The sequence below is a fragment of the Truncatella angustata genome, assembly GCF_020726525.1.
Source record: "Truncatella angustata strain MPI-SDFR-AT-0073 chromosome Unknown BKA67scaffold_7, whole genome shotgun sequence".
Classification (NCBI taxonomy): Eukaryota; Fungi; Ascomycota; class Sordariomycetes; order Amphisphaeriales; family Sporocadaceae; genus Truncatella; species Truncatella angustata.
In genome coordinates, this window is record NW_025763387.1 from 340828 (window position 1) to 352421 (window position 11594).

General features: G+C 50.7%; 3 protein-coding genes across 3 annotated transcripts; 1 reads left to right on the plus strand and 2 right to left on the minus strand.

Annotated features, from left to right (window-relative positions):
- Positions 1-1180: 1180 nt before the first annotated feature.
- Positions 1181-2666, plus strand: BKA67DRAFT_522402 (beta-cellobiosidase; the record flags this gene model as incomplete). The annotated part of the gene is made up of 3 exons (XM_046098369.1): positions 1181-1650; positions 1710-1857; positions 1914-2666. The coding sequence occupies 3 exons, from the start codon at positions 1181-1183 to the stop codon at positions 2664-2666; spliced, it is 1371 nt and encodes a 456-aa protein (XP_045954838.1).
- A 779-nt stretch (positions 2667-3445) lies between these two features.
- BKA67DRAFT_574528 (uncharacterized protein) lies at positions 3446-5636 on the minus strand. The gene is made up of 3 exons (XM_046103423.1): positions 5134-5636; positions 4744-5075; positions 3446-4687 (listed from the first exon to the last, which is right to left on the minus strand). The coding sequence occupies exons 1-3, from the start codon at positions 5435-5437 to the stop codon at positions 3629-3631; spliced, it is 1695 nt and encodes a 564-aa protein (XP_045954839.1). The 5' UTR covers positions 5438-5636; the 3' UTR covers positions 3446-3628.
- Positions 5637-8846: 3210 nt separating this feature from the next.
- Positions 8847-10672, minus strand: BKA67DRAFT_681366 (MFS multidrug transporter-like protein; the record flags this gene model as incomplete). Its single annotated transcript, XM_046108918.1, has 2 exons — positions 8847-10348; positions 10406-10672. 2 exons carry the CDS (start codon positions 10670-10672, stop codon positions 9074-9076), a joined length of 1542 nt encoding a protein of 513 aa, XP_045954840.1. The 3' UTR covers positions 8847-9073.
- Positions 10673-11594: the final 922 nt, after the last annotated feature.

Here is an 11594-nt window from a genome sequence, read left to right on the forward strand (position 1 = left end):
CCAGTCAATGCACCTTCCAATGCACCACACTCAGCAAAAAAAACGTCCTGATCAACCTGGATATCGGTTCTCTACGTGGGCAGAGAGACGAGACAGAGTCTGCTCACATGTCAGTAAGCTCTCCGGATAAAAGGCGTACAAGAAGCTTGTCCTCAATGACTTGGAGTTCAGACTACTGCAGACTAAACCAAATGGAGGCTGAGGTCCCTTGCGGGTATCTAAACGCGGGATTGCCTCCATACATACAATTAAGACTGAGCGGGTGGTGGGGTGACGAGTTCAATTCTGTGGAGTAACCCTGCAAATCTGGGGCATCCGTCGATCTCTCTCCAACTTCCCCGACTCACCCGCGCGATGAGACACCATGATTCCTTCTCACCGCGATCCGCTGCAGGCCACGAGGAAATTCCAGGCACGCTGCCTCATTCAACCGAAACATGCGCGAGGGGACCGACATCCGTCTAGCCCGCGGCAGCATAACCTGAAGGGTACTAGTTCAGGCCCTATGCCATATTTTTAGGTGGTGCTCGGTAGATGCCCTCCGTTCTAACTTTGTGGCCCTGGAAATAAGCCTCCAATGAGGGATGGTCTCTACCGACTGTCCCTTTCCTACTCCGGAAATCATAATCTATCTGCCAAGGTCAGCCATGCAATTTTCCATCCGTCATGGCGAACTCAAGTGACATCGCCTTCTTGACGCTGCCCATTCATGCCGTCTGTACCACACGCTCTGCCGGAGGCTCTCCATGTATGCTTATCGCTTGCAAAGTCTATGCTTGAGGCGAGCTCATCTGTCCAAGACGCCGAGCCCGCTGGGCAGGGTCAACGCCCCTAAAAGCCCGCAGAAGGTTGTGCACTCGCCACGATGAGCTTGACGACGAAGGCGAGCGTTCGACGGGCCGCCACCCGGACTTGGTTTCTCCAAATTGGGTCCCGGAGCTGTGGCATGGTCATGAGATTGCTTTGTCGTGCGAACTCCTCAACGTCAACAGCAGATTACCATCTGGATCATGCCTGGATGCCGATCATGGACCCATCGAGTGGGCTTTTTCGAGGGCAATCGAAAGATATATAGCTCTCCGTCCCGTCTTCACAAGAGCATTTTTGTCTTCCTACACCACGCTCCTTCAGTCCATTCCTTAAAGCAACAGCCATCCAACAGAAGTCAAATCAGCTCAACATGCACGTCCACTCGAAGATCGCGGCCGCTTCGGCCCTTATCGCTGCAGTCCGGGCGCAGCAAGCCTGCTCACTCACGACTGAGACTCACCCGTCGCTCTCGTGGTCGACTTGCGCTTCTGGAGGCACTTGCACAACCAAGGCCGGATCCGTCACTGTCGATGCCAACTGGCGATGGACACACTCTGTCAGTGGCTCCACCAACTGCTACACTGGCAATGAGTGGGATGCGACTCTATGCCCTGATGCCGCGACTTGCGCTGCTAACTGTTGCGTGGATGGTGCTGACTACTCTGCCACTTACGGTGTCACTACCAGCGGTAACGCCATGACCCTCAAGTTCGTTACTACTGGTGCCTACAGCACCAACATTGGTAGCCGTCTCTACCTCATGGCATCGGACACTCAGTACCAGACCTTTGAGCTTCTTGGAAACGAGTTCACCTTCGATGTTGATGTCTCCAAGCTTGGGTAAGCAGCATAAAAGCAATTCCCCGGAAGCTAAGCTAGCAACTAACGAGAGATTCCAGCTGCGGTCTAAACGGAGCTGTCTACTTCGTTTCTATGGATGCTGATGGTGGTTTGAGCGAGTTCTCCACCAACAAGGCTGGTGCCAAGTATGGCACTGGTTACTGTGACTCTCAATGCCCTAGCGATGTCAAGTGGATCGACGGTCTTGTACGTACTCCTAATCAGCACAAGCATTCACGCGCAAATTCTAACCATGTATCAAGGCCAATTCCGAGGGCTGGGAACCTGCATCCAACGACAAGAACGCTGGTACTGGTGGCAAGGGTGCCTGCTGCTCCGAGATGGATATCTGGGAAGCCAACAGCATCTCCACCGCTTACACCCCCCACCCTTGTACGGACACTGGCTACCACTCTTGCGAGGGCGATGCCTGCGGTGGAACCTACTCTTCTGACCGCTACGCCGGTGACTGTGATCCTGATGGCTGTGACTTCAACAGCTACCGCCAGGGCAACAAGACCTTCTACGGACCCGGCTCCAGCTACACTCTCGACACCACCCAGAAGCTTAGCATTGTCACTCAGTTCCTCACCGACACCGCTGGTGAGCTTAGCGAGATCAAGCGCTTCTACGTCCAAAACGGCAAGGTTATCCCCAACTCCCAGAGCACTATCGCTGGTGTGACCGGAAATTCTATCACTGAGGACTACTGCTCTGCTCAAAAGACTGCCTTCGGTGACACAAATGTTTTCGACCAGCGTGGCGGTCTCGCTCAGATGGGCAAGGCCCTCGCTGAGCCCATGGTCTTGGTTATGTCTTTGTGGGATGATCATGCTGCCAACATGCTCTGGCTCGACTCTACCTACCCTGTCGACTCGACGTCCGCCGGTGCCGCCCGTGGCACTTGCGCCACCACTTCCGGTGTCCCCGCTGACGTTGAGGCAAACCAAGGAAGTTCCACCGTTGTCTACTCCAACATCAAATTCGGTCCCATCGGCTCGACTTTCAGCAGGTGAGTATCCTGGTTCGGTATTCCCTATGTCTCTCTGAACTAGTAACCTAAACGCGCAGCACCTAACCATATCCCTCGTGGTTTTTAGCGGCAGTACCGGCGGTAGTAGTTCTTCATCTAGCAGGGCTTCGACAGCGACTACTTCTACGACCACAAGCAGGGCCACGACCGTTACAACAACTAGCACGACAACAACGACGAGCTCAGCAGGTGTAGCCAAGTACGGACAATGTGGTGGCCTCACCTGGACTGGTGCTACCACATGTGTTAGCGGCAGCACCTGCACGAAGTGAGTCATCTGGACATTCTCATATTCGGGAAGCACATACTGACTGCAAGCCTTCCAGACTCAACGACTACTACTACCAGTGCTTGTAAACTCTAGTAGCCGACTCGGACCGAACACTAGAGGACTAGAACATGTTGGGAAGGGATTGCTAGACGTTGCTAGACCCTAGAGACACACTGGACTGCATCGCATAGATACGAAAAAGGAGCTGGCTTGAATTGTACATACAGCGTGGATTCTTTCATTTGCATGGGGCCTAGGCTCCTAGATACTTTCTTTCTCTTCGGATTGTATATACTTTTTTCGCGTGCCGCCGTTTTGAGTCTGAACGTGCCTTGCTGTGGTCAAGTCGTTGCCGCCTTGTCCCGTTATACACTCTGCAAGTACACCAATATGATAAGTCAAAATTGTTCGCTTAGGTACGGTTTAAGCTCATGCCGAAGGCAAGTATAGACAAGTTTCAAACACGACTTGATAGCAAAGAACGAGAATGATCAAAGGAAACTATAGCAGTCACTGCAGTATAGTGGAGGCTTTACGTTCTTATGTCTACAAACGTACCCTCCGTGCCAAGGCTCAGAACCATTCCCTCTCCTAGTTAGTGCTCTACCATAACCATGGAAAATATTTATCAGTAATATTTACACCATGATCAAGATCCAATGACAAGTGGTCTGCTACAGTTTCGCTCTTTCTCTAGGTGCAGCATTTACAACGATCCTACTGGCACCCTGTTTCGCAGCATCTCTTAGAACCCTTCTCAAGATCTTACCACTTGCGCTCTTGGGAATATCATCGATAAACTCGACCTCCTTGATCCACTTATGTCTGACCTTTCGCTCCTCCACATACTTGATAATGTCTAGCCCGATCGCCTCATCGGCACAATACCCCTTCTTTACAACGACGAACGCCTTGGGCCGCTCTCCTGCTCTGTCGTCGGGAATGCTCAGCACCGCGCAATCCTCAATCTTGTCATGTCCTAGAAGCAGGTCTTCGAGCTCCGCAGGCGCCACGGCTATACCCTTGACCTTGATCATCTCCTTGAGCCGATCAGTAATCGTGATGAAGCCGTCTCCGTCCATGACGCCCTGGTCGCCCGTGCGGAGCCAACCTCCGGCCTCGAACGTGTCCCGGGTCGCCTTGTCGTTGTTCAGGTACCCCATGACGATCTGTGGACCCCTGGCCAGTATCTCTCCGGGCTCCCCGACCCCGGCCTCCGACCCGTCCTCCTTGATGATCCTGACCTCGGTGCTCGCGACGACCTTGCCGACCTTGTGCGCGAACTTGTAGTCGTACGCGTCGGGAGGGTGGGCCGTAATGCACGAGCACGACTCCGTCATCCCGTAGCCCTGCTTGAACCCCGTCCAGGGGAACCTCTGCTGCAGGAGCTGCAGGATCTCCTCCGACACGGGCGCGGCGCCGCTGGAGAAGCGCCGCACGCAGCGGAGGTCGTACCTGTCCACGATCGGGTCGCGCACCAGGCGGATCAGCAGCGGCGGCACGAGCAGCAGCTCCCGGATCTGGTACTTGACGATGGTCTCGAGCATCGCCTGCATGGAGAACTCCGGCAGCATGATCACCTCCGCGTTGAGGAAGACGGGGAAGTGGAGGCTGTGCACCAGCCCTGTGATGTGGAACAGAGGCAGGGCCCCGAGGACTTGCCTGTGGTCTTCCGGTGTCAGCTGCTCGACCTGCAGGGATTGAGCTATCACGTTCTGGTGTGATATCATCACCTGTAGTGCTTGTTAGCGTCATTTCTGATACGACAAGAAAAGAGCAGACAACCCACAGCTTTCGGAAGACCTGTAGTCCCCGATGAGAAGCTCAGAAAGGCGCAGATGTCCTTGTTCTTCTTGCCCTTCGGAAGCTCGAAAGGAGCAACTTGGCCGGCGTCGCCATAGCTTTTGCCGACTTTGATCAGGTCCTGGACGGTCGTGTAGCCCTCGAGCGACCCCTCCAGCAGGAACACATGAGACTGGGGGATTCCGGCATTCTCTGCCGCCCGGGCCGCCACGGCCATCGAAGACGGGTGGGTTGCCAGAAACTTGGCGTTCGCCGTCTTCAGGGCGTAGGTCATCTCCTCCACGTTATACGCCGGGGAAGCACCAGAGACGACGCCACCTGGATTTATTTGACCGTTAGCTAGATATCCCTCTGGGGAATGCCCGGTTTAACGTACCGATCCTGACGGCCGCAAACAACGTCACGGGGTACCATATAGAGTTCCTGCTGAACAGCGACAGTGTATCCCCTGTCTGGAACCCATACTTCTTGTGAAGCGCGGTCGATATGTATGTGGCCGCTGACCTCACTTCCTTCCACGATACCCGATCTCCAGTAGATGCATCTAGATAGCCTGCCAGGTCCTCCTCGGGGAACTTGTTGAGGGGCGAGAACTTGGACTTCTCCCCAAAGAGCCACTCGAATATTGTGATATCGGTGGGAAGGTCAATGTCCTTATGCGGGCTCCTGAAGATGGGCATGTTTGTACAGCTTTCTACTCTACTGTTTGGAGTGAATCTGAGTAGGAAAGGATTGTAAGGTTTCGGAGAGAATGAAGTGCAGTGTTTCTCCCCTCACTATGACCCTTGGCTTCCCCGCATACTAATACCGAGGCTGCAGTGCGACGCCATAGTTATGCAAGGGATGATTGGAACACGTCCTTTCTACAATTGTATAAACAGATTATTAATGAATGCTTAGACTTAGAATTGTTAACCCCGCCATGATGCTATAGTCGTGGCTGGCGGAAGATTACGGTCAATGGGTTATAGAAATCCGCTTTAATTACATACATGAGACCCACAAGTACGAGCTTTGAATACAGCACTTATATATGTCACTGCGGTAAGTAATATATATACACATACATAAGCCTTCAAACAATGTTTAAAAAGCGATATAGTGTCACGGATGGAAGGCAATCGGCTGCGCCCGCCACTAATACGGGTTCAATGGACGGCTCACTGACCAGGTACAAAGCTAATGTCTTGGCGAAAGCTCAACAGGTACTGAAAACAGGCTCCGCGAAGTCACATTCAACATATGCTTAGCACATGTTGAATAAATATACTATACGAGTTTTACATATTATTATTTGCTTTATGTATGATGTATATAAACGTATCTAACATGAGATTTACGTGATATTTGGGTTTTACGACATGCATAAATTTATATATGCTTAACATATGTTGAGCACATGTTTGACATGTAGAACTCAGTTCTGTGTAGCTTATATAATCTATAATTGCGTTCTTGTACCTGGTCAGTTCACCCTCGGTTTAGTGTTGCCAGTTGCATGACTTAAGAGCTGAGGTCAACTGCACTAACTCTGAATATGAAAAGATTGCCCGGCTAGCTGGAAGAGACTCCAGCTGTCAAGTTAGTCCAGCTACCGTGACATATGGTGCAACTTTTTGATAAGGTTTAGTTTAGATGTGTTGTGTATATACCGTGCAGAGCGTTTGATACTTATGCTCCACTTTACGAGCCAGTTTCGCGACAATATCCAGCAGAAGATGGTACGGTAACAATTTTAGTAGAAGGAAACCGTGACTTTACTAACTACAACGAGAACTCAAGTAAATTTCAGAATATTGCATCACTTTCTTCAGTAGCTCAGATATTTGACTTCATTAAGCGACAATACTAGTATCGAAATGTCTGAATACGTCGATCTGAATTTACATTGCCCTCATGTGGACCATCATTCCCCCCAACTGAACATTGCCCAACCCTCATGACCTTCCCCGACTACTACTTGCTAGCTCTTCGCTTCGCATATGGAGAAGCTGATAGGGTGATAGATACTCTATAAACCCAGTGCTAGGCTCCGTGAGCCCCTAAACTTATGCCTTGGCCTCAGACTCAATGGCGTCAAGGTTAGGTCCGCATGCTTGGCGCTTGTATCCTCCACCAACACAGAATTCAGGGGACTCAGTGGGAGTTGGGGCAGCGCTGGCGATGGCAAATATGCCAAGGAGGATAGCGGCGTAGAACTAAAGTTCGCCGATGAGCAAAGACAGGCTTCCGGAAAAGATGGAGTGGGGGAAATCGGTTTCATACCTTCATTTTTGGAAATGAGACAAGTTGGTACTTGACTTGGAAAGGGTTTTGGGCTGAAGTGCGGTTGGATGGTGTAGACTGAAGAGATGTGATGATGCTTGTGAATCTTCGTAATATCAGTTGGTAAAGGGAGACAACCTCCCCTTTTATATTCGAATCTTCTACTCTTCATTTCTGGTATTCTTCGGATATTGTGCTCGTCCCATCAAGGAGCGATGTTTTAATTGGTAGAGTAGTATCAGATCATATATCAGATCATATCAGGTCCTAGTGGAAAGTAAATAATCCCAGTAGGCACTACTGCATAGCTGTTATCAGGCGACCCACTGGACGTAGGCATAATGTATTGTGTACGGCGCAGCATATACTCTTTGGTCGTCTGCATTACCAGCGGGAGGTTGTCAAATGAAGAAACGGCTCGCGGCACCTCATAGATCCTTCAATTCTCTCCATCACTAGCACACCCTAGGGATCGCCTGCGGGAACCGACTGACAGTCCACCACAGCAGCGCCTCCCAATCAGAACAACAGACTGGAGATGGCCTCAGCAGGTACCTACTTCACCATGTATACATAGGCTAGATGAGCACATATGCAATACCGCTAGAAGGTGCAAATGTGTAGATGGTTTTGTTACTCTATAAATGTTATGTCATCATGTGGGCTTGCTGTGCAAATTGTCCGTTCAGAGTTAAAAAGAAATCTAACATTACTAGACATGTGCGGTTCTACAGGGATGCAGGTAGGAAACATGATTTGTAGGAGCGCAGGATTCGGAGACTGGACGATGGCAAGGTTCTCTTTAGCCAGCTTCTTACTCTTCATGATTTGTGACGGTGCCGAGTTCCCGATTAATTATTCAAAAACGGCACCCAGCTGTTTGTAAGAATGAAAGCTTGAAGGGTGTGGTAGGCCGGCGGATATTAAAGCCAGCCCCAGAACCCGCTAGAATTACCCCAAAGCCAAGCAGCTAGGCAAGCAGCCCACGTTTATAAGACGAAGATGCTTCAAAGCTTGGCAAAGCTTAGCTAAACAGTCTGTGTATTGTATAGGATGAGACGACGGGATTGAGCATGATTTGGTGTTTTTGTTACAGAATATGCGAAAACAAAATAACATAAGATTGAGCCAAGTTCGAGAAAGGAACAGTAGCGCTTAGTGGCAGATCTCCGCATTTAATTCCAAGTTTCACAGGGATTAAATCGTGGCAGGCACGGAGGCAAAAATCTCGAAGCCCATATCTCACACTGCATGAAGGGAGATGGAGCTGAACTTTTGGCAGCTGCGCAGTTGCAACCAAGAATATCCACGATCTTGCAGGACCGATTGTTTGTTGCGCTACAGCATATGCGCTCCCTATAGAGATTTTCGAACCATCGTTGAAAGAATTTCTCGATCCTATTTACCGTTCATGGGCTAGGTATTTGTTGGAACGAGCAGGTAACGGAGGGTCAGTTCGAGGTCAACTTCTGTCTTGCGATAGTGATTGCCCCGGATCGGCTAGAGAATTGTGAGCATATTTTGCTCGTCAGAGCTCCTGCCGAATTGGTCACTGTAACATGCATCATCTTCCCCGGGCTCGTACTTAATGGTCGATGGATTAAGGATTCGACCAGGCCAAAGTGCTAGACTCGTAGAATCATGCAAATATATTGGACCGATAAAGTACGTAAGAGGCACAGTACCTGGACCCACGCTTTTCTATTTGCAATAACGCCAACTGAGTGAAGTGCTTGTTTCACTACTCGCACAAATCAAATTTCCTTAAAGGACAACCGAGATTCTGTTCGATGACGGTGTATACTTTGGTCCGGGGTTACTAGACCTACCCCCTCCCTCCATAACATCTTTCATTCGATCAGTTTTACCATGCATTTACAAATGCAATCTGGCCACTCTCACCACCTACATCTACCCTGTCTTTTCTCACCTTGACAATGTTAACAGGCCTAGAAAAGCGCATGGGGGGTGAATACCACGATTTTCCTGTATATGCTCTAATACAACCACCATGAACATGAACCCCGTGTTTGAATCATGCCAAAGACCACTTAATAGCTCGACTGCTGCCTGGCTCTCAATTTCGCACCGAAGCGCCAGAGTATGCCTGTCGCCGGCAACGCGATGCCAATGGATAAGAACGCTAGCAGACTGTTCCCCCACCCGTACCCCAGTGTCGCGTACAGCCTGTCCGAGAACAACGGGAACGCAAACGCCAGCAGGCTCCTCAGCACCTGGGTCGCGGCCGACGCCGAGCTGACATGCTCGGGATATGCATCCATGACGTACGCGTGCAGCGTGGTGTCGAAGATCTGCATGCCGAGGGACAGCAGGGCCGCACCAACGTCGACGACGAGCCAGAAGAGATGGTACTGCGCCGCCCATCCGTAGAGCAGAAATCCGATGGGTGTGAACAAGACCCCAGGCAGCAGAAGCGGGATGCGGAGCTCGGGCACGCGGGCGTCACCGGTGCGAGTCGTCAACCTCTTGTAAACGTAATCCATGAGCGGCCCGCAGAGCTGGGAACCGGAGATAGTACCGGCGCAGATGGCAATATAGTGCAGGCCGGAGATGGAGATGGATTCGCCGTAGGCGGAGACGTGGAGGGCAGAGAAGCTGGCCAATGCGAAATATAGCAGCCCATAATTGATCCCCTCCAATATAGCTTGAATCTGGATGATTGGATGGAATGCTAGGAGGCGGAGGGGGCGCGATAGGCTGCGGCTCAGCTTCCAGGCGGTAGAACGGCTGGATTCGTGCATCTCGATCTCGGCATAATAGCGAGGGTCACTAGTCTCTTTTCGCCGTTCCTCGGCTCGCTGGCGGAGGATGACTGGCGCGTAGCTCTCGTAGAACAGGAACAGTGAGGACAGCTCCAGGATGACTTGAAGCATGGTAGTCGCCCAGAACATCCATCGCCAAATAGAGTATTCGACAACGAACCCACTAATGATGGGACCAACAGCGGAGCCGGTCAGTGGTATGAGCAGGTATAGGCTCAGGGAGCGTCCTCTCTGCTCCGGCGACCACACGTCGCCAAGCACGCCGTATCCCAGACTATATACTGCACTGGCCCCGAAGCCGGCCAGGAGGCGTGCGGCAATGAGCAGGCCCTTCGAGTTGGCAAAGCCACAAGTGAGGTTCCAGACCAGGAACCAGACAGTGGTGATGTGGAAGATGGATTTTCTGCCGTAGACTTCTGACAAGGGGCCGATAAAGAGCGGGCCAAATGCGGTCGCCAAAAGATAGACCGACAGTGCCATGGTAGACTCAGTGGTAGACATATTCAACTCAGCTGCGATTGTGTTGATTGCAGGTGCCATCATCTGCAGACAAATCTTAGTAGGAGAACACCTCGTGGGGAAAGTAGCACGTAGCCATACCGTCGAAACCATAATGCGGACAAAGCCTGTGCCAGACACGGCCGCTGTAACTCCCCATTTCAACTTGTTGGGCCAATTGAGGGGATTTTCACGGTCGTCTTGGCTGAATGTGACGAGGAATGCCTGATCCGAGATCGCTTCCGCGCTGTCAGTCATCTGTTTGGTGTGGTCTTGATCTTGCTTCGTGCCGCTTCTTTGGATATCTGGGCCACTCTTCTCGTTGTCGTCTTGACCCTGGTGGGACGCTTGCTGGTTCTCGGCCTCCATGACTTGGTAAAAGAACCGAAGTAAACTAATTGAAGTGGATGAATGAGACGAGCAGTGGAATAGGCTAAGCATGGCCCATACTTAAACGAAATCCTTAATAGTGGTAATTGCTGTGGTAAGCTTACATAACACCGCGTAGATGCCTCAGAGATGAACATTCTGCGTAGATGAATTCGTTAGTAGCGCTGCTAAGTGAGTGACTCAGAAACATTGTGCCGATCTATGGTATTTGATAGGAGAAGCCTAGGGCTTACGCTGGTGACGGAATTATACCCCGGTACAGTAACACTGCCTGCTCAGATAAGATGGAATTGATTAGATCTAATCCTGTCCAATCATGCCCCCGGTACTAGTCGTCATGCTGATTGATCAGATAAGATGGATTGATTAGATAAGTTTCTGCCTAATCATACCCCTGGTATCAGCTTGCAATGTACTCCGTACACTCTACGGGCCACATGTGCATACTGTGCAATCAAATGAATGCCAATTAAATTGTCCAAGGCCCGAGAGAACTCCCCCAGGCCTCTCCTGACACGCGACTGACCTTGATGTAAACGGGAGACCACGGACACAGCAATTTACAAGACTGCATGTACACCAACAAGTATTAGTCGAACTGTAATGATCCATCTTGACTCATATTATAACCCCAGATTTCTATCCGAAGCACCTGGTAAATGAGTGGTTTTCGATATTACGCCATATCACGTCAGTGGAAGTCTTAGATTAGCCAGCCAGTAACGCCATTTAACATTTACATGTACCAGTTGGCAACTTCTAGATTCAGGATTGTTCTGTATTCTGTCTCCGGTTCAATTTCATGACACTAATCATGTAGTGGTTACAGCAAGTTCTAATCGCTCAGCACTGGTGTGGTGCGTAATGCCTTACAAGTGGTGGCCGGGTTGTTTGTTCTCTA